The sequence below is a fragment of the Botrytis deweyae genome (assembly GCF_014898535.1).
Source record: "Botrytis deweyae strain B1 chromosome Unknown BDEW_006, whole genome shotgun sequence".
NCBI classification, from domain to species: domain Eukaryota; kingdom Fungi; phylum Ascomycota; class Leotiomycetes; order Helotiales; family Sclerotiniaceae; genus Botrytis; species Botrytis deweyae.
In genome coordinates this window covers 1,406,621-1,429,170 of record NW_024066213.1, presented here as the reverse complement: position 1 = coordinate 1,429,170, position 22,550 = coordinate 1,406,621, and the positions used below count along the sequence as shown (strand labels likewise).

The following is a 22,550-nucleotide window of genomic DNA, read 5'->3' as shown; positions in this document are numbered from 1 at the left end:
TGTGACAGAAGCAACACAATGTCCTCTTTGATCAGACACCCGGAATGGGCTATGTTCTCCCTCAAAATGTTTTTTAAAATCTTATACCTGCTGTTCCTCTCACCTGCTTAGTGTAAGAACCTAGGTAGGTAGCCATACTCTTCACAATTGTGAGGATTTGTAAGATAAGTGCCACACACATTTTCATTATACAACAAAGAATTTAAAATTCACAATTTTCGGGACACTGCTGAAGTGACGAAGTAGAAAAACAGGTGTAAGTGATCGGGATTGAAGGAATCATACTTGTAGGCGTGGAAGGGGTCTCGAGAGGGTGTGGATTCATGATCCAAACTTCTTGCACCCCACTGTAACTAGCACCCTTTAAGCTTAGAGCCGGACGAAAAAAAAGGTGTCCGGGAGAAGGGAACTTACGTCGCATGTGTGGAAACTTACATTCGCATTTATCTTGAAATAGACTGACATATATATTTTGTTTCTCGTCAAACAAGATATCATGCTTGCAGCACGAAGTAGCACTGGTTGCTGGACGTGTCGACTTCGAAAGAAAAAATGTCAGGAAGAACGACCCACGTGTTCAACGTGTGATTCACTTCGCATCAGTTGCCATGGCTATAGTGAGAAACCCACTTGGATGGATGGAGGATCGTCAGAGAAGGCAGAATCGGAGCGAATCAAAAGAGTCATAAAAGAGAACAAGAAACGGAAAAGAGAGATAGTCAGTCTCACTGTGGCAAAGAGTGGTCCAGCATCTACACCCATTACCGACAACTCGATGACAGATACAGAGTCCAGCGATGCACCCCAGAAGCCATCATGCGTGGGCTGCTCACTGAACCTCGTGATTAACGACTATCATGGACGCGAGGCGAACCTCTTGATGCATTATTTAGATATTGTCTTTCCTCTTCAATTCAGATTCTACAGGCCTTTGGCCTCAGAAGGTGGCCGTGGCTGGCTTCTGAGTATTTTATTACATACTAAGCCACTGTATCATGCGGCGCTGAGTTTAAGCGCATGCCACCAGAGCGCTATGTACTCAGGTAGTGGGTCTAAAACTAGTGATAATATACTTGAAGACCTGCAAAAGCACCATTGTCTGGCGCTGGTTGGTCTCAGGCAGCATATTGATCGGCTTAGTTTGGAAATTGGTTTGGGCAGGACAAAGACAAAAGTCGAAATACTTGCCTGTATGATCTGTTTGATTTCATTCGAGGTGAGCCTTATAATCTAAGGAATTGAAAACCTGCTAAATTGTACATGGTAGGTTTTGAAAGGAGATAGTAATGACTGGCAGACCCATTTGCAGGCTGCGAGAACTATTTTCATAGGCCTCAAGGACAATTTTCTTCAGCCGTTGAATAACTTAAATGCAGTGCAGGAGATAGGAGACTCCCCAAACCCCGATTCCGACGCTCTTTCTTTGGACGAAGAATTGGCCCTCGAGTTCTTTTCTACGGCCCTGATCTGGTTTGATGGTATATCTTCCGTAACTATAGGTGCAAATTCAAAGTATTCTGATGTCTACCCTTCTATTCTGCGCATTGATAATGGCAGAATCCAACTTTGTAAGTTGATGGGAGGTCAAAATTGGGTTATGATTGCTATTATGGACATTGCGCTCTTGGCCGAGTGGAAAGTTACGCGAGAGGGTTTGGGCGATTTGAGCCAATCTCAGCTGGCTAGGCGTGCAGCCTGTATCGAAGATCAAATTGAACATGGTATACAAGAGAACAAAGCTCGTCAAACTGGCGATAATTCTGATCCGTGTGGCATTCGAGCTCAAGAAAGCCAACATGTCACTCATATATTCGCATGTGCTGCAAAGGTCTATTTGTATGTCACCCAGTCTGGTGCATACCCTAGAATTCCAGAGATCAGAGATAGCGTGTCAGCAGCCCTGAAAGCCTTCCGAGATCTTCCCAATGGTCAATGGATAGGCCACCTTGTATGGCCTTTCTGCATTGTTAGTTGTATGGCAGACGAAGAGCTTGAAGACGAGTTTCGACAGATTGCGGCCCTGGCAAATAAGGATCGAGACATTTTCTGCAACTTTCAGAATGCATCCTCGATCATGGAAGAGTGTTGGAGACTTCGCAAATGTCAGCCTAGCAGTCCTTGTAGCTGGGCAACAGCCATGTCCAGTCTAGGTGTCAAGACTCTTCTTGTCTGATTGGTACTCTTATCAGTCAAATTTTTACCATCCATAGCTCCAGCGAGAAGTGTTATCTGGGGTCTCTTTGGGTGAGATTCTAAATACGATCGGTCAAACCTCAAACGCGCGCTATGTTTGCCTTCACATTTATTCTTACGGTCACCAAAGTTTTGGATTTAGAGCTTGCCAAGATTTCGAGACGAAACAAGCAGCCGGTGGAATTCTTGAGGGACTGGAAGCATACATGATTATGTAAAGGCGCAGATTCTCGTGTCACATGTTATACTTGGTGAGACTTGTGTTACAACGAGAAACATATCTTGTAATGCATGATCTTAATCTGCAATCATTATATGATGGATAGACTGGGTAGGTAGTCTATCCAATTTATCCAAGCAATATCTTCACAGATATCAATACGTATCACTAAAATGGAGTGTAATTCAAATACGAAAAATACTAATCACGACACTGGTAGAGCTCCGTACTCATGATCAATCGTTTGTTACAACATACTATTAGTTACAAATTGAAATCGTCAACTGTTGTTACCAAGCTCCTGCTTGACGCTCAATTATAAACCACATTGAGAGCGAGCACTTCCACGTATTTGGTGAAGTATAACCATAATGGACTTGAAATTTTCCAAGTCTTTACTCATATTAAAATCTTCATCCTAGTCAAAGCTAAAAATCTACTCCATAGTGATACAGACTTTACCAACATGCTTCTGCTCCTTCATATATGTGTACGCTCTAGGACATGTTAGCACTGACTACTAGCAATATAAGGAAGGGCTTTGTAATCATACTCTTTGAGATCCTCCAACTTGAATAAGCGACGATCAATGACCGGTTTGAGGTTGGTGGCATCGATGGCAGCATTCTTCAAAAAATTAGCACAGGATACAGAACCACATGGAATGGAGACTAATGGGGGGAAAATGAACTAACCATCTCTTCGAACATTGCTCTGCTTCCGACGAACAATCCTCGAACAGTGAAGACCTTGCTAACAGTTTCAAGGAAGCTCGGCTCTTTCTCGTCAGTCTTGGACAACCAGCCAATAACACTGATAACGCCGTCAATCCTGATCGATTTGATGGATTGCGTCATGGTTCCACCTCCACCAATTTCGATAACATGATCGACACCCTCCCTTGAACCTGTCAATTTCTTGGCTTCCTCTCCCCAGTTTGTAACTTCTCTATAATTTATCACATGATCCGCGCCCAAATCCTTCAGCTGTTGGACTTTTGCAGGAGACGAAGTTGTAGCAATGACCGTAGCACCAGCAGCCTTCGCGAATTGAATGGCAAATAGCGACACTCCACCCGTGCCTTGTGTTAAGACAAACTCTCCCGGTCTGACTGGTTTGAGGCCGTATAGAGCGTTCCATGCTGTTACTCCAGCGCCCGTCAAAGTGGAAGCCTGCTGATAATCCAGTGATTTGGGCATCAGCACAAGACCCTCTTCGTTGAAAGTTCCATATTGACGAAGAACACCATCGAGGTCCCCGCCGAGTGCAGTACTTATGCTCTTCGAGGTAAGTGAGCCATAAGTATGTTTCTGGTTGAATTGAGTCACGACCTTCGAGCCCTTCTGGAACCGTGTCACTCTTGCACCAACTGCCACTACTTCTCCTGCACCGTCTGATCCTGGTACGACGCCTTTTTTAAACCCGAATGGGAATGTTCCCTAGTCTGTGTTAGCATCTTTCCATCAAAAGAATAAGTGTGAGCGGACATGAGGTATTGAGACATCTCTGTAGTTCAAAGAAGCGGCATGGAACTTGACGAGAACATCATTATCTGACAAATCTGGAATAGCCTCTTCTGGGTTGTAGTTTAGACTGTCAAATCCGTCTGTTCCTTGGACTCTCCAGACTTTCGTTGTAGTTGGTAGAACGGCAGCCATTGATTATATTGGGGAAGAATGAAAGAATGATGTAGGGATGTTCTAGGAAAGTAATGAGAATATTCGATATGAAACCATGATTGAAGCAGGAAATCCGCCCTTTATACCATACTAGATCTCAACTCTCTCAAGGTTGCGTTATGCGAGCATCAATCTTCCACCACTGACACTTACTAAAATCGCTTACATAATTCGCTTCAAATCGAATTCTTGGCTTCTCCCGCGCGGCTTTACACCCAATTTAATAACGTGTTTCCAAAACCTTAAATTTCAGTGCTTCATCAAAAACATCTAAACGTTAGATTTTCCAATTTCAATTTACAATATCTTTATCAATTGTAGTTCAATTCAATTGAAAATTTGATCAAATGATAGAGAATAATGAACTGTACTATTTATGCAATTTTTGATTGTTTCAAATCGTTATTAATCGAATTGGAAATTTCGAGGCGAAAGTTCGAAAACAGCTTGGAAACATGTTAATTTTCAACCTCAAAATCGAATTTATATTCTATTCACCTCCAACTCCACAATCATTTATTCAATATATCTATAAAACTATCTATCGATTCCTTTAATTGAGATATTTATTATTTTGAAGAGTTTATTCAATTTGAAGATATATTGATGAGTCTAGAAGTAATTGAAATTAAATTTCAAAATTGATGAGGTAGAAAAAATCGCTTATTTTTTTGGAAACACGTTATTAATTTGGGTGTATGCCCCACATCGTGTCCAAGCATTGAAAAGCTTAAGGATCAATAACTCCTTAGGTCAAGCCTTACTATTCGAGCTATTGACTTTCGCTCTTCGAAAAAGTGGATTTGCGTAATATACGAGAAGCCCTGTTCTTTACCAATCATAACAGTCTAAAATCCATCAAGAAGGCTTACATAATTTACTGCAAAAGGAATTCTTGGCCTCTCCCGCGCGGCTTTCTTCTCACCCCACCTTGAGTTCAGATCACAGCTAGCATCGAAAAGCTTAAACATCAAGCTAATTCCTTGGCCCAAACGTCACCCCAAACTTTCCCCTCTTGAAAAAGTTGATGTAACCTTAGAAATACACGAAGACACCGTACCGTTTATTACAAAACAAGATAGTCTAAAAATCGGTCCATAATCAAGGTTCTACGCCAGAATATCTGTCAAGCTAAACAGTTAAAAACTAAAGTTCAGGAAGGCGGTTTCTCTCGTTAGGTAGCTTTCACTGGTATTGTATGGTATTTGACGAGCAGAACGACTCCAGGTATTCTCTTATATCAGCAGATCCTGGCCGGCAATACCCTATTCGTCTGTGCATATAAGTTTGGGGATGCCCTTGTGTGGCTGGTGATCACAAATGATCGTGTTAAAGTAGCTATTAGAAGGGTTTGCTTTAATACCAACGTGTCGTGCATAGAGACGCAAATTGAGTATGTGTTGTCAAATACGAACGACGTATGGAATTAGGTACGTCATGATAATCATCCATACTTTGCACGAATCATATTATTCACTGGTAGGAATGAGTGCCAGGCTTGTGCTCAGTGCCATTGTTTGCTACTTAGAAGGCCTAGAGGTTTCACTTCTAAACGGTCGTCTCCCATTACCTCCCGCGCACCGAGGATTAAAGATTGCTGCAAGTTTGCTACCAATGAGCCGCGCGGGTGTACTGCGGATACTCTAATCATGATCCGAGCAGCAAGAACGATCACTAGGAGTTTGCCTCCCTTCGATCTTCCGGGCTAATTCAATGCATGTTTTCTTACTGTCTGACAAATCTGATCTAGATCGCAGTCACTAAAAGCATAAAACAGCAGCATTTCCTCGTTCTTTCACGATCAGTTATCCACATATTGAACAATAGTCAATTTCAGAAACAATCTTTTCTTGCTCACTTTATTCAAGTCTATAAATTCCTCATTATTCGACATGCCTAAAGGATCTTGTTTGTGCGGCCAAATTCAATATGAATTCACAGGTTCGTCTTTTCAGGTCATCATCTGCTTTTTCATTCGATACACATCAATAACATCTTTTAGGCGAACCAAAGATGACTGCTCTCTGCCATTGTCATGCATGTCAAAAATGGTGCGGCGCTACCTCGTCCTCCAACGTGCTTATATCTCGAACCCAGTTCAAGCTCTTGCAAGGAACACCAAAGACATTTGAGATTCCCGGAGATTCGGGAAAAATTAACAAGCGTTCCTTCTGCGGGACCTGCGGAAGCAGTCTTTTTGGTGAACTCGAGCTCATGCCTGACTTTGTTGGTATTAAAGCTGGGTAAGTCGCGTTGATATTCGAGAGTGTAATTCTAGAACTAATCGGTTTAATAGGAGCCTCGATGATGGCGCTGCTGATTATGGTAAAGTTGCGACTGAGTTCTACACGGATTTCCGACTCAGTTTCTGTAAAGCTATTGAGGGCGCGAACCAGGAACCCAGGTTTGGAAATTAAGTAGACAGTATTATATTTTGGAAAGGATGAGAAAAACTCGTGGTTCAATCTTTAAGGTTACCATGTTCATGGAAGGTCTTTGTATGGGATTGTCGGCTGGTGCAGGTATTATGTAGATATCGAATAAAACTGACAGCATTCTTCCGGCTTTGGCAGCCCCGCAAGATTAGACTCAAATTGTTTCCTTTACCAGCTCGCTGTATGTATAAGATGTACAGGATTGTATTTCTTCTTTCATCATTCCAAATATTTTATGTTTCGAGAAGGACTATAGTACCTTTCCATGATGAACTCTTGTAGAGCAAGTGTCAGATATGTACTCATAGTATGCGAGTCAAAGGAGATGTTCGGCCAATTCCATGTATCTGCTACCCATTTTATACACTAATTTTGCTATCTCTCTCGGCTCTGAGTAACATAATATCATGATATTGTTAAGTGTTAAGTGTTACCCGGGTTCGTAGCCAGCACCACGTATATGTGAGAGATTCGTCTTTTCTGGCTTTCCTCCCCCGCACCCATACGATGCCATTAATTATCTATTCATCCATCGATCCAATCAAAGAATTTGCGCTACAAAAAAAGAGAAGAAAAGAAAGAGAAAGTGATGCGCAGTTATACATAGTATAGTGTGCATCGGTAGCTCTTAGAAGAGATCAGGGTCAATTATTGCCGCGCCAGCCAAGGGATAGTGCTTGTCAGGAGTGCTTCTTGGCGAACAGGGCTAGGGTCTTCCGTCCCAGCCTTTCTCTCAAAATATTTAGCTTCCGCTTTGGGTTGTTTGAATAGCATGTCGTAAATGATTTTAAGTCGGCGGTGACTCGTACTCTTTTCTCCTTTCCAATCGTATAGTACACCCAGAAGGCAGTACCACCACGCGCTTGGCATTCTGCTTGCAGTATAGATATTGAATCTACATCTTCATCATGCTTCACTCACTTGTATGTAGGGGGCGTCATTGTAATGAATACTGCAGTGATAAAACGGTAAAAAATGGGTAGAAGCCTGGTATGCCAATGTTTGTGGGAATAGAATGAAGCTTGATTCTCAGGTTCGATTGTTTTTCCTGCAAGCCTTGCAAAAATCTGTCGCGTCAAAAGTAATTCACTGTAACTACCAAGCCTCTGAACCCTCCACGCGTTTTTACTCACTTTTGCATAAGACGCGACCTATTCAACAAAACATACTTGAATGCAGAGAGTGAAGATGTACTATCATCCTTTGCGCTATTAGAACTTGGGTGATATACTATGGTTCTCCCTCCAATCAGTTCTGAGGCATCGTTCCCATCAACCATCTTAAACATCCGAAGCATCTTCGAGAACCCAATGCTTTGCTTTGGTAATTGAGCTTCACGTCTCATTCAAATACAATCACATATCAAAGCAGCTTTATTACTGTGCTTTAGAAGCTCAAATGCTTGACAGAAGTAAGCATGACGTGCTCTATTTTTGACGGGCAGCTACAGATAACACGTACTGCTAGCCCCTAGACTATATCCAACGATATATGACGAACAGCTTCACATTCGACTTGTCCTCCTTTTGTTTGCTTCCAAAACTTGGTGAAAGACTGTCCGACTTTGAAATGAGCCGCGGTTGTGACTCTCTATTGTCCAAGAAACCTACGAGGATAGGCCCACAGTATACTCTTTCAATAGTACGGTCCGCCGCATTTTCGAGAGAGCCGAACAAGAGCCGGATGCAGATATGCAACAAAACTTTTGTTCTATGGAGTCCAGCCTATCACGACTATGCCACAAATCGGATATGAATTTTCCGAAAGCTTTCAATCTCAATGTCATTCAGACATTACAAAGAGCCTTGAGTGAATTCTTTCAATCCTCAAACATAGCTCTTTTAGAATTTGGCTGCCTAACTCTTTGATACTCTCACCTATGAATCGCATGCCCTATTTCATTGTCATCAAGATTTCTTCTCCCTTTTCGAACATCAATAATGCCTCTTTGCTCTTGCATTCGGCCTCAATAAATGGATTTCTGTTCACTATACGTACGAGACACAATGATAACTGTTTTGGGCAGGGGGATTCTACCCTCTTCCCTCTCCTACCTTCTCATCATACCACTCCTAACACCCTCACATATTTAAGGAGAGCTATGTACAGGTTGCGATCCACACAGCATCGGAGAATGTTAGTATACGGAGTGGTCGGCGCTGGGCCATCGATTATTTTTGTCTTGTGGATAGAAAAAGACAAAAAATATTATTGCAACACTTAAGGACTTACTGTCTGTAGCTCTAAAACATAACTCGACGATGGATATCAAAATTATACAACCAGTATCATACTGGAGAGCAATATGTTCTTTACAAGCCCTTACTATCAGTTTCACTCCAATAACCACAACTGTTACCTCGATGATTCATTCATTAGCATGAAAAAGTGGATTCCACAAAGCGTATTGCTCGCGCACATCACCTCAAATTTTTCAACTCATGAAAAATCAAACAAGTCAAAATGGCAAAAAAGGCTGTTAATCAATTTATGATTAACGTTTTTTTTTTTAGATCTAATAGGTGCGGCCGACAATTCGTGATGTGCACCCAAGCGAAGTGAAATCAATTCGGTCGCTGCGACTGACGATCTTGTGGAAGTAGTGGGATGGACCACTGTACCACGCAGTCTGGGGTGATTTGTTGAGAGAGGGAGTTCCTTTGAGGTTATCTTTTGCCGTGAGAGATTCACTTTTGGCTGGTGGATTGGGTGGTTCGGGTAGGTTGGGAGTGGATGAGAGTGAATGTGAGAGGGAGTATGAGTTTTTGTTTGCTATTTTAGATGTGACATAATAGTCGGTTCTTTAAGCGACTGACTAGTTCCTAATCGGGGAAAGTGAGTGTTCCTGGAAAGCGAATGTCCCTGTAAGATTTTGGATATAGATTTTGTAATTTTTATTGAAAAATATTTAAATTTTATAAATAATATTATGAATTTTGAAATAATTCAAAAAAATCTAATATTATTAGAAAACTATAATCTTATTAAATATAATTATATAAAAAATTCAAAAATTATTCAAAAATTAAAGGTTATATATTAAAAATGAAATTAGATTTTTAATAAAATTAAATGGTTTTGGTATATTTCGTACTCAAAATCTTATAGGGATATTCACTTTCCAAGAATACTTGCTTTCTTTAATTAGGAATTAGTCAGTTGTTTATAAAAGCCAACTATTATTAGGAGTTTTGAGTATGTAGAATAAGTAGGAGAGTCTATCTGCTTTTAAAGGCGTGGAAGTTACTTATCAAAATTAATGCGCTATATACAAACTCAAACAAGCGCGCTTCTATACCCTATCTCATACCTCCCAATACCTCCAGCCCAACTCTCTCCACATTCAATCTTTCCTCAAACCCGCCAATTCCAGCCTTTCTTTCACCGCCCAATCAACTCCCTCCCTAATATTCTCTTCCATAGCATTCACCGGTCTATATCCCAATGTCCCTCGCCTTCTCAATAGAAAACGTCCTATCTTCCGTAATATACCTCATCGTATGACTTCTCAGTTTCTCAGTTTCTCCGGCATCACCGTCCCAAAAGTATACGTCCAGTAAATCCACTCCGTCACAACCGCAAGTCCAATCATGAACCATGCAGGAAAGACCCGGATATCTTTACGGTCTACGGTAGTCCCAGCTGCGGCCCAGGCTTTATGTGCGAAATCCCTAAAATGGACGGGATTTCCGTCTGTGATGAAAAATGCTTCACCTGAGATTTTCGGACTTATTTTCTCGTTTGTTGAACTATCAGCTTGGAGTTCTCTGAGAAGAGCTTTCTCGGCTAGTATATGAGCTCTTGCGGAATTACTAACAGAAACAAAATCCATCAAAGCTGTATTGTCCCCAAATTGAGAATGATGGTGTTTCTCTTGGAGAACTCCAAGAGTCCCTGGTATCATCTGCACATCATGTTTACCATATATATGAGCAATACGAAGACAGCATGTCCTTAAACCTTTCGGAATATTGGCTTTTAAAACAGCGATATCTGCAATCGCTTTGGTGACCGTGTAGTAATTGAAATCTGCCTTTGAGTTAAGGTCAATCAAAGGTTGTGTTTCATCATTAAAATGATAATGAGGTTTCGATACAGTAGTCGAAGATGTATAAACCAAAGCTTTGGTATACAAACTTCTCGCAGCGCAATCGAGAAGATTTTGCGTTCCACAAACATTGACTTCGTAGAAGAGATTTGCATTTGCGGAATTTACAAAGGAGACAGGAAATGCGACGTGGAAAATCAAAGTTGGTTTGATGAGGTCAAATAACAACTTGATGTCTTTTGGTGAAGTTAAACTCCCGGCATGGGATGAAACGCCGGGCTGGAGATTCACAGTGGGATTGCGCGAATATACGTGTACGGAATTGAAGGATAGTTCTTGTAGAACTGCTTGGACGATGTGGTAGCCCATACATCCACATCCACCGGTGGTAAGTATAACTTCGTCGTCCATGTCGAATTACAGGATTTGATTAGAAAGAGACTCTGAGCAAGAATTATGCGCACTTAGCTCACGTAACATCATTGAGAAAGAAAAACGTTTTCTAAGATATCTCCGACATTGAATTACCTGAGAAGATCTCATTTTAGATTTCTGTTCTAGAACAACTCGTCCATATTATTAAACCGATTTTTTAGAACCGAGTGTTCATGTAGAGTAAATTAGCAATCCAACTTTATTGACCGCTCCGCTTGGGTTAATATTCACCACCGTCTGTGCCGTACATACAACATGATGCCAACGAAATTGCAGTCACCCTGGAAATTCAGAGTCCACATTACCCTGGGCAACCATGTTGCCGGTAAATTACCGTCTCAAGGCCATGTTCGAGAAAAAAAAGGTTGGAATATCGAAATTGAAGCATTTTCTTCCCCAGTATTCATCAATTCATATCCGGAGTCAAGCAAATCGACAAACACTGATCTCACAAGACTAACAGACCTCATTCCCTCCCCCAGCTTTCAAAACTTCTCGATTCATCCCTGCTATCCCAAACCCACTCAACAAGTTCACCAAGCATCCCGCTGCAGATAACTCTCATCGTGCGCTACATCTGCCCAACCATGCCTTTTCTCCTTCCCAAAATACACCTTCGCCTTTCCCAGCCTCGCAAGCTCAACCCCCAATTTCGCAAGTCTCTCTTCCTCCCAAGAGCCCTTCAACGAATTATTCGTTTTGTCATGCAATCCACCAGCTGCCTGGTGACTCTTTTCGGAACTAACCTCACCTCGCGAAAGCGAATCTCCACCATTTTTCCAGAAACTCCCCGATGCAAATGAGAGTTTCGATTTTAAAGCCAAGAAATGTGGAATACATTGACGGAGAAGATTCCATGTTGCAGGCATACAGGAAACAATTACTCCGATGAACATTTCTGCCAATCTATCTGCGGTTAAGAAACCATATTTCAATGTAAGGAAAGAGAATACTTACGAACAGATAATAACGTTCTGAAGAGCATACGTCGTATCTTTCGTATTACTCTGTTTGTTGATGAATCGATAATAAACGCTCAGCGTGGAAGCTATGCACGCACTATCTCAAATATCAGTCATCAGAAAAATCACGTAGCCCCAAAGATAAAGTTAAATCAAATCAAATCAAAGCAAATCACCACAAAGAAAGCACCCACAAAATGCCTGTCAAAAATACAATTCCCACAACCACCTTCCTCCTCCACGGCAAACAGAGCTCTCCCACCGCCTTCAACGGCAACCCCAACAAAAACAAATCAATTCCCAATCCCACCGCCGACCAAGGCGACGCATAGATTTGCGCATACTGTTGTTCCATGGTAAAAAGATGCGTTTGCCATGTTTCGTCTGCGTGGGGGGAACTCCAGATAATCATCAGGATACCGGTTGTGGAGTAAAAAAGAACGGTGATGCAGATTCCAATGTAGACGCATGTGCGCAGCCATTTAAAAGGACGGAAAAGATCGAGATAGAGGAGGAAGAGGCAGTGTTGTAATTAGTATACGATAGTATTACTGTGGCTGATATAGAGAGTATAATACGCACGCTAGTACGTATAATAGCCAATCATATCCACGTCCGTACGTATCATACAAACAAAGCTATACTGAAGATATACTAAAATACGGGAATTCACATATTTTGATTCGAATATTGTATATTTTGATTGACTTTAAGCCTAATAAGGAAAGAGATCATTCAAAATATGTAATATTTGAATAGAAATATGCAAATTCCCGTATTTCGGTATATTGTTAGTGATATTCAATATTATTGAAATATGAAATACTTTCAGTGATATATAATTCAATAATAATTACCGAAATATTATCATAAATATCAATACGTACCACTAAAGTGGGGCGTAACTGAAATACGGAAAATACTAATTACAACACTGGGAAGAGGGTGAGTTTTGTGAGGAGGAGAGTGGGAGATACGAGGGCGTTGCTGAGGAAGGCGACCGCCTGGGGGTTTGGGGTAGGTGGTTAGTTAGGGAGCATAAGAGGAGGGAGGGAAGGGGCGTATTACGATTATAAAGTCGTTGCTTGTTACATCCCCGATCGTTACGTCCCATTGGTGTTTTCCTACTGGTCCTCGGGTCACACCTAATTTCATAGTGTTAAAAAGAATCGAAGGTTGTATTTTGATTTCCATGAAAGTAAATGAGAAACTTACCAATAATCGAAGCAATATAATAAGCCACCGCGAACGCCTTCCAAAACGAAACAAAATAAATCAACTCAAGCCACTCAAACAAACATACAAAAAATCACTCCCCATCCGAATTACTCACTGTAGCAAACAAACAGCTCACTATGCCAACTCCCATTAGCAAAGTTCCCAAGAATAACCATTCTAATCCCATCCCATCTATAGAAAATAAATAAATCCAACTTACCATCCCCCCAAACATAACTCTTCCCCGTACATCTAACATACACCCTCGCGAAAAAACAAACCATCATGAAGAAAAAAAGCACAGAAGAAACGAGTATGAGTACATATCCTTTACTTTCCGGATGTGCGAGATTCGCTCTTATTCCCGGGGGCGGTGCTTGGGCCGGAAGATCGTGGAGAGAGGATAGGATTGCGGAGGTGGACATGCTAAATTTATCTCGTTTATTGAGGGAGAGAAGGTATGGGAATGCAGTGTGAATCGTGATGAATCATTCACGAGTAGAAGTAAAGAATGGAACACAAGATAAGCGAGCGAGAAGCGAGCATGAAAAAATACGAAAATCATGAAAGGTTCTTGAGTATCATATAAATAAGGTTACCTACTCACAATTGCGGAAACGCTAGCCAGACAGACACAAAAGTAAAGTCATCATGAATCAGGATACCAGCATGAAACAACCACTCGAAAATAGATAAAGACGTTCCTCCCCAACTTGGGGGTGGGGGCCAAGCGAAGCGGGGGCGGGGGCGAAGCGAGAATTGCCATCAGTGGGTGTACAATACGGGGGCGGAAAATCTCGGCATCTCCATCTTCAATACCCTGACCTAACTCAGCTCAACTCATGCCAAAAATATCAATCTACGCATTTTTCCCAATCACCAAACAAATTACAGTACGTTCCCCCTCGTACAAATACAAATACACAAAAACAGTCACAAACAAAATCACCATCATACCCCTCTCCCCCCCCTCTCTCTCTCTTACATTGCTAACCACCCCAAAACATTACCCCAATACCACACACACACATACACACATCAAGAAAAGCAATCTAAATCAAACCAAACCACACACGATGTAGTGGGCCAATATCACTATCGTACATCGAGTAAGCTGATGTTTCTTGGAGTGCCCGTTCTTGTGAGATTCGATTCCCTCGTGAAGAGTAAGCAGCTATCAATGGTACAAGAAGAAAGATTTCATCAATATAACTAACAGCGCACTTATCACCAACACATGCACTTTGATAGGAACAAACATGTTGTAAATTGACTATTCAATTTCCAGCCTCCGCACATCGGCACTGGCGTCCACCCATCCTTTTATCTATCTACCTATCTATTGATCTATCCTCCTAGTTACTGGACAAACCCGTCCTATCATAACTCAAACATTCATTTCAAAAAGACATTTATCAGGAAAGATTAGATCCCATCCGCCCCGTCTATAAAGTACGCATAACGCCATTCTTTTCATACGACCCTATTGATCATGAAATCATAAAATGAAATTGCGAAGAACATCGCTTTTATATCATACGTGTCGATCCATCCAGAAATAAATGACCCTCTAATGGTGACCGCGTTCTAATGAATATGAACATATATGCAAGAAGCAAATTTTGGTATCTGGCTGATTCCAATTCCATTATGATTCGTCATCAGTGTCAGCTGGATGAGGAGTACCCTTTGGAGAGTTGAGCCTAAGATATTATTAGCATGATGTACGAGTATAAAGTTTAGCAAACAGGAGATCAACTAACCATTCAATGTGTCTAAGTCTCTTTCTAACTTCAGACTCCTTAAGTTCCTTCTTGGTCTTCTTCTTCTTCTTCTTGGCCTTGAAGCCAAGATCCCCATTATCCTCTGCACCACTGTTAACAGCACTGGCACTAGCACTTGTTGCAGCACTTGCAACACTGCTGTTGAAACCACTTGATGGTCTGCTATCTTCGAAACGATCAGCTGAGATAGCCATGGTACCCTTGTGAGTAACACGACCAGCAACAACATGCCATTGCTCAGGGCAAAGAGCACCAACGAATTCTTCGTTGTGAGAAATCATAACGACACCACCCTTGTAGTCACGAATAGCAACAGCGAGACCTCCCAAAGAGTCACGATCCAAGAAATTGGTAGGTTCGTCAAGAACCAAAAGATGGGGGTTGTTCCACATAGCTCCTGCGATAACAACCTTGACCTTTTGTCCTCCGGAAAGACCGGAGATCTCGTTGTGGTTGGCGATTTCAGGGTCAAGTCCAAGATCCTCGAAATGTTGAGAGATGGCAGTTGGAGTAAGCTCACGGAAACCAAGACCTTCACGAGATGCCTCATGATCGTCGAATTCTTGGATCAACTTGTTGAAACCAAGAGAAACCAAAGTTTCTCTAGAGATTTGAGAGTTGTACTTTGGCAACATTCCAACCCACTTAATCTCGTATTGGAAAGTCTTCTTGTACTTTTGACGTCCCATGATAGCTTCGATACGCTTTGCACCGGTTCCATCACCGAGATCAATCATCTTTTCCATTTGAGCTTTATCTTCATCAGACAAGATACGTGTTTGCTTCATGTGTACCTCACGATCATCTCCGTTAGCATAACGCCATTGGAGATATTGGTTGGGGGTCTTTTCCAAATGCATCTCAACGTGCTCCAAAGCGTGTTGCTTGATGTATCCAATACGCAAGTTGGGATGTTTGTAAACATTACCAGATGTTGGGATGGTTTCACCAGTAAGAAGCTTGATCAAAGTAGACTTTCCGGCACCATTACCACCGATAATGGCGGTTCTGGAAGACAAAGTCAATTGACAGGAAACCTCGTGAAGAGATGGCTTGGTAGCTCCCGGATAGGTGTATGAGCAGTTGGACATTCTGAGAATGGCTTTGGTTTGAGATTTAACACCGGTAAGAATACCTGGAGGAGGAAACTTGAATTTGACAAGAGAGTCGGAGAGAGTGTAGTAACTCTTGGCTTCTGGCTTTTGCTTGACGAAAGCAGCAAGGTTACCCTTGTAGACGGCAAGCTTCTTTCCTGGCTCGTAATGATAGATGTCGGTACAGACTTCATCCAAGAATCCGGAGTCGTGAGAAACAATCAAACTGGTGATTTCGGTATGGGCCTTCAAGTATTCTTGTAACCATTTTACGTTGGCAACATCCAAGTGATTGGTAGGTTCATCGAGGAGAAGAACATCAGCCTTCATCAACATAGCTCTGGCCAAAGCAAGCTTCATCTTCCAACCTCCAGAAAGGGATCCAACCTTCTCAGATTGACGACCTTCTGGACCAGCAGTGAAGCCGACTTCGCACAAAACCTCGGAGATACGTTCACGACCTTCCTTGGCAATTTCTGGATCCTTTGCGACGAAGTCCAAAATGCTGATATCAGCATCTTCACCTTGGTTGTGTTCAACGAAGCATGTTCGGAGTTCATCTTGACTTGGGAAACCCTCGAGTTTGCCGTTTGAGATGGCTCTCATAAGAGTCGACTTTCCGGCACCGTTGCGACCACAGAGACCATATCTGTGACCCTTAAGAAGGCGTAGGTTGGTGTGGTTGAGTAAAAGCATACCTCCGTATGCCAAGGAGAAGTTTGTGTTGACAATTTCAATTTCACCATCATCCTCCTTGACTGGTTGTCCAAACTTTCGGTGGTCTTCCTCAAGGTAGAATTGTTGAACAGCATCACCAACAGTAGCGGCTGATCCTTCTTGCTTCATGATGTGCTCAAGGTAGGGTGTGACGTTGGCAGCAACACGTTCAATTTGACGATGGTTGACATCCTCAACGAGCATATCAGAGATGTATGATTTTGTGAGTTTGGCGATATCCGAGTTATCGGCAAGTCCTCCTGCCTTCTTGATCTCAGCTTCGAGAACCTTGGAAACATCAGCAGCAGTGATTTTAGTGACGTGTGCGACACCGTTAGCAACGTTTCCGGCATCATCGCTCATAGCCTTGTCCATGACTTTCATGGCACGATCAGCCATCTCTCTGACTTCTGGCAAGGATGCACGTTCCAAAACACCCTTGATACCAGGTTGCAACTTTGGCAAGAATGTACGAGCCTCAACAGGGTCGTGAACCAACTTTGTCAAGTTCTCAACAACGACGACGGTTTGTCTCAAAACTTCTTGTGCGGTAGCGCGGTCGTTAAGAGATCTCTCGAGAAGGGGTGTGAGGAGAGCAAGAACGGGAGATGTTACAATGGCAACGAAAGTGGTTTGAGACAAAGCGTGGATAGCCTTTTGGAGGGTCTCCTTTCCTGGCTTTTGCATGGTTTCAATCAAAAGTGGGATTCTGGGAGCAACATCGTCGTTGGAAAGAAGGGTGGTCAAAGAAGTCATAGTAGTGACAGATTGCTTCTCAACCTCGGACTTCAAGTCGTGCATTCCAGCCTCGACGAGAGGAATCAACTGTGCCAATTTTGCACCCAAGATTTCTCTCAACAAGTCCTTCTCATCAGCTTCCTCCTTGCTGCCACCAATAGACATTTGTGCCTTGTCTGCCATCTTTTGTATTAACTTGAATGCAGCGACAGTTCCTTGCCACTTTCCGGTTCGTTTGGCGAGATAAGCAATGAGGATTGGGAGGAGACCATAGACGAGACCTTCAGCGTTCAAGTTGGAGAATAATGCGTCGAGAGCATACTGAGCAGCATCGCGAACGACAGCGCCCTTGTCGGCGAGAGCGTCAAATGCACATGGTACCAAGGTAGTATCTTGCAAAAGAAAGACAACCTCGGAGATCTTTTGCTTAGGAGGGAAACGCTCAAAGAGAGCACCCAAAAGATTTTGGGCGCTTTCTCTTCTTAATCCACTCTTCTTATCAGCCGCAGCCTTCTTGATTTGTGCTAAGATGCCATAATCTTGAAGTCCGCGGAAGCCGACGGAGTTGAGAAGAAGGTCGCAGAGAGCGTACGATGCATCGACTGATGCGGCGGATGTCTTTGCTTCGAAAATGCTATCGAGGATACCGGAAACTTCCTCTTGTGTGGGGGCAACACCATTTGGTGCCTTCGAAATCATGGTAGGCATCTCGTGGGTGGGAGATTCCTGATGTGGCATTATAATGCCTGGAGAAACTTTCGAAAGTGTGTAATATTAAGGTATCGATGTAATTCGTTTTCTAAATAAGGAAAATTTGAATCGTGAGAAGAAAATTCTTTGAAAAATGGGAAAAATGTGTTCTTTGGGTCGAAAGGAACCTAGGATTGGTCGCAATTCGCAAAGATTGTCGGGATTTTGGAGTGGAGAGTTTCTGACCGAGCAGAATGAAGTCTTTGAAGAAGTGAGAAACAAGAAGACTTGAATCTCGTTTTTTCTATGTTGAAGTTGTATCTTGGCCGCGTGTGGCTAAGATAATTATCAAAAAGAAGGGTTTGGGGGAAGAGGAAGAAGGATGAAGAGAAGAGAAAGTGTATGAGGGGTGAAGAAAAAAAAGATTATAGATAATGGATTTTTTTTGGTGGGTGGAGCGCAATCAGCTTGTGCCACTAAGGAGTTTAGAGTTAGAAATCACATGTAAGACAAGACCAGACAAGACCCTACGGGAAAATTCAGACATTTTAGAGGAAGATGTAACTACTTTGGGTTTAGCTTGTGAGATTGTATGTGGCATTTGCGTTGAGTCTTTATCAAACCGATTATTAAGTTGGAGATGGAAGAGATTTCATTGGTTGAAATGAGTAAATGCCAGATATGAAATTCATGATTGGTTCATATGCGAAACTGAAAATTCCCATCTCTTTTATTGAGGAACTGAGGACCCACACGTGACCCATTAAGGGTTCTTTTTTTGATCAAGGATTGATAGGAGGTGGGTGGGCACTGGGCACGCACTGGGTATCGACTGGAGTGAGTGGGTGGGTATTAGATAATCCATGGATCCATGGATATGGATGATTGCTTGATTGCCGATACCGACTCAATCCGAGCTTTCTCCTGAGATTTTCTTTTATTCTTGTCTTGTCTTGTCTGTGAGATTTCCTAGTCATGATAAGAAAATAATAATTCGAATGGCCGGCATTATCCAATATGAGTCTTTGATTCCGTCATAGAATTTCCCGTCTTCAATATAAATCTATATTTATATTTATTTTCATATTAATATGACTCGACGTTGTCTCCCAAGTATATCTTCATTTTTTATGTTCTGACTTGTACTCATACCCAGGTACATTGCATTCATTACCCTCCTTATCTTTCGTTTGTTCGAGTACCAGTACTCAATTATTGATTCGTCAATTCATCAATCCGTCAATCCATCATACCAAGACTCGGTGACGAATTCGACCAATTATGGTGAAAGCCCCCTCACTCGAAGAATCGGGTCCTGCAGCTCAAAGTTCCCTTCCAACAACAGAACTTCCTTCTCCCAGCCGATCTCATAATGCGTCTATTAAAGAAACCCATGATTCTCTATGGGCTAGAACAAAATCCCATTTCAGTGAAGAGATAAGTCTCGTTCATGCTGATTTGCCAATGATAGCATGTGCTCTCGTTTCCGGTATCTGCGACAGTAGTGCCTACAATGCTTGGACATGTTTTGTTTCTATGCAAACCGGTATGCGTTTCTGCAATATTTCTGTCTGTTGTCAATATTTATGCCATATTCATTACTAATACATCTTTCGACAGGTAATACCATCTTTCTAGCTCTCGGCGCATCTGGTCAACCAATCAGTCATCCGTACGGTTGGGTAAAATCCCTAATTTCCATATTCTTCTTCCTCTGCGGTTGTCTCTTTTTCGCCCAAACACGACGATTCGGCGCCGGAAAGATTCGCGGGATCCTATCCATATCATTTCTATTACAAGGAATTTGTATCATAATCGCTGCAGCATTGGTACAAAGAAATGTGGTACCAGAACCACTTGGGGTCAAGTCAATCGAGGATGAAGTCAATTTTATCGAATTGATTCCCTTAGCATTCCTGGCATTTCAATCGGGTGGTCAAATTGTTACATCGAGAATTCTGGGCTTCAATGAAATTCCTACTACGGTTTTGACCAGTGTCTACTGTGACATTGCTTCGGATCCAAAGGTACTTGCACGAAATAATGTGAAGAGGAATAGAAGAGTGGGAGCGGTTCTTGCTATTCTTTCTGGTGGAATTGCTGGGGGTTGGATCAGTCGAAGTTCGGCTGGTTTATCTGCTGCTCTCTGGCTTGCTGCTGCTATAAAAGTTGTGATCTCTTTTAGTTGGGCGATATGGAAGCCAAAGCCAGTCACTTTGGCATAAATGGCTGTTATGAGGGGAATGGATACGGAATTCCGACTTTGAGTCTCACTGCCCATGGGTACAAGGTACTGGATCATGAAGCACGATCTACTTCAACCCTCTGGCAGAAGTCTATATACCGTGTTAAGTCTTTTTTTTTCGTGGAAAGAGGAAATAATCATGAGTTGTAAATTTCTGCAACAATACCAGTTCTTACATACATAGGACATAATTTTAAATATAGATGGGGGAAGGATTAGTATTGTACAATTTAATAAGATGCATTCAATGGTACAAAAGATGTATTTAATAGCAGCATCTGTTTATAGAATTAATATCATACATAGATTCAACAACTACCAGACTTATGAATGTGCCATCAATACATTTGTTATCCATTAAGAACCCCAGGAGTAACAGATGAAAAAAGATGCCAATTTCAAATGCAGCGGAGAAAAAGGGGAAAACTATCGTTTGTGGTTGCTCAAAAGGGGGCTAGCAATCATGTTTTGACTTGAGAGCTCGGTTCTGGAGTTCGGATAGGAGAATAGGAGAATGAAGGTGTGGGAATGGAGATGTAGATGGGTGGTTTTGAGGGGGGTTGGAGGGTGGTATAGTGGGTGGTATAGTGGGATGGATACATGGAGTTGGGTATTGGATTGGGGGCTTGGAATTGGGGTGTTTGGAATTGGACATTGGGAGATAGGGTATTGGGTGAGGATCGCGTGGGATGTCCGCTATGTGAATGTGGACAGGCTTCATGATTGCATGCTTCCGGATCTGGATGGGAGAGGAGGACTGGGAGAGGAGAAGAGGGATGGGAGAGGAGGATGGGGAGGGAATGAGTGATATGTAATATATAATGTGTATTTGATAGTATACTGTATAGTGCATGATATATAATATATTATATATAATATATTATATATAATATATGACATATAACATACAATACCTAATAATCACATAAACAACTTGAATAACAAAAATCATTATAGCAATTTATAGAAAAAGAGATGTAAATATCGATATTCATTTAGGGATGAGAAATATTTGTTGTGTTGTATTATGTTATTGTATGTTATTGTATGGTATGGTATAGTATTTTATAGTATAGTATATTAAAAGGGATTAAAAATTGAGAGAGGGAAAGATGGGGGTGATGAGGGTGATAAGGGGGATGAGAGGGGGATGCTAAAGTAAGGATTATCAGAAGCAGAAGCGTAGATGTGATAATGTGAAAATGTGAAACTGCTCTGACTTTTGATTTTGATTTTGGAAGTCTGATGGAGTTTGTGAGATGGAATGGGATGGAAAGGTTTATTTTATTTGGGAGTTGGAACTTGGGAGTTGAAAGTGTGATGATATGATGGGGTTTGTGAGATGAGATGGAATAGAAGGGAGTTGTGAATATGATGGTGAATTTTCTAAATTTTTGATAAGTAGAGAAAAATAGAAGAAAACCTGAAGATGGGAAGAAAAGGAATAAATCAAGTTTGGTATTGAGGTTTAGAAGAATAGGGAAGATATAAATCGAAGGAGTTATTGAATTAAATCTCGGATTGTAGTTTGGGATATTAGCTTGAGATTTTTTATTTCTTTTTGCTTTTTATTTTTTTTATCATTTCTTCGGAGGCTGAAAAGATTAATTATAATGAAATAGACGATGAGTTTTATTGAGTGATTGATCTTAGATTTATAATAATTATATGGGAAGAGGGGAAATAGTTGATTTGATGATGTAGATATAATGTTTCTAATACCCGAGGAGAAGATAGTGATAAGCGAGTTGTTCTTTTCTTATTTTGAATATTATGGATTTTTTGAGATGCTTTGAAGAATTTTGGCTCTGTTTTTAGATATGTTGGTGGCTTGAGTTGAGTTGGTTTTTTATATATGTCTTACGTATATTGTATATATATATATATATATCCCCTAGAGTGCGGACATTCGGCGCCCTCGCTTAGCAGGCATCTTAGTGACCAATCAGAATATCAGAATACTTGGAATTTAATCACATATTCACATTCAATCTTTAATATAAAATCTTTTTAATATTATTTCTATTTTCAAAATTTGAAGAAAATAATATATATTAATTTCTGATCTTCTCTTTTTTAATTTTTTTTAGAA

At 41.5% G+C, this 22,550-nt stretch overlaps 7 protein-coding genes across 7 annotated transcripts; 3 read left to right on the top strand and 4 right to left on the bottom strand.

Moving 5' to 3' along the window:
* Positions 1-496: 496 nt before the first annotated feature.
* EAE98_003629 (uncharacterized protein) lies at positions 497-2,173 on the top strand (the record flags this gene model as incomplete). The annotated part of the gene is made up of 2 exons (XM_038951249.1): positions 497-1,216; positions 1,268-2,173. 2 exons carry the CDS (start codon positions 497-499, stop codon positions 2,171-2,173), a joined length of 1,626 nt encoding a protein of 541 aa, XP_038812713.1.
* Positions 2,174-2,849: 676 nt separating this feature from the next.
* On the bottom strand, positions 2,850-4,071 carry EAE98_003628 (uncharacterized protein; the record flags this gene model as incomplete). The annotated part of the gene is made up of 4 exons (XM_038951248.1): positions 2,850-2,910; positions 2,967-3,040; positions 3,109-3,852; positions 3,901-4,071. The coding sequence occupies 4 exons, from the start codon at positions 4,069-4,071 to the stop codon at positions 2,850-2,852; spliced, it is 1,050 nt and encodes a 349-aa protein (XP_038812712.1).
* A 1,739-nt stretch (positions 4,072-5,810) lies between these two features.
* On the top strand, positions 5,811-6,868 carry EAE98_003627 (uncharacterized protein). The gene is made up of 3 exons (XM_038951247.1): positions 5,811-6,033; positions 6,095-6,335; positions 6,389-6,868. The coding sequence occupies exons 1-3, from the start codon at positions 5,985-5,987 to the stop codon at positions 6,507-6,509; spliced, it is 411 nt and encodes a 136-aa protein (XP_038812711.1). The 5' UTR covers positions 5,811-5,984; the 3' UTR covers positions 6,510-6,868.
* Positions 6,869-10,035: 3,167 nt separating this feature from the next.
* EAE98_003626 (uncharacterized protein) lies at positions 10,036-10,986 on the bottom strand (the record flags this gene model as incomplete). Its single annotated transcript, XM_038951246.1, has 1 exon — positions 10,036-10,986. The coding sequence occupies one exon, from the start codon at positions 10,984-10,986 to the stop codon at positions 10,036-10,038; it is 951 nt and encodes a 316-aa protein (XP_038812710.1).
* Positions 10,987-11,543: 557 nt separating this feature from the next.
* EAE98_003625 (uncharacterized protein) lies at positions 11,544-12,327 on the bottom strand (the record flags this gene model as incomplete). The annotated part of the gene is made up of 3 exons (XM_038951245.1): positions 11,544-11,916; positions 11,968-12,069; positions 12,167-12,327. The coding sequence occupies 3 exons, from the start codon at positions 12,325-12,327 to the stop codon at positions 11,544-11,546; spliced, it is 636 nt and encodes a 211-aa protein (XP_038812709.1).
* Positions 12,328-14,443: 2,116 nt separating this feature from the next.
* Positions 14,444-18,607, bottom strand: EAE98_003624 (uncharacterized protein). The gene is made up of 2 exons (XM_038951244.1): positions 14,954-18,607; positions 14,444-14,893 (listed from the first exon to the last, which is right to left on the bottom strand). Exons 1-2 carry the CDS (start codon positions 18,259-18,261, stop codon positions 14,839-14,841), a joined length of 3,363 nt encoding a protein of 1,120 aa, XP_038812708.1. The 5' UTR covers positions 18,262-18,607; the 3' UTR covers positions 14,444-14,838.
* Positions 18,608-19,187: 580 nt separating this feature from the next.
* On the top strand, positions 19,188-20,761 carry EAE98_003623 (uncharacterized protein). The gene is made up of 2 exons (XM_038951243.1): positions 19,188-19,759; positions 19,834-20,761. Exons 1-2 carry the CDS (start codon positions 19,495-19,497, stop codon positions 20,436-20,438), a joined length of 870 nt encoding a protein of 289 aa, XP_038812707.1. The 5' UTR covers positions 19,188-19,494; the 3' UTR covers positions 20,439-20,761.
* Positions 20,762-22,550: the final 1,789 nt, after the last annotated feature.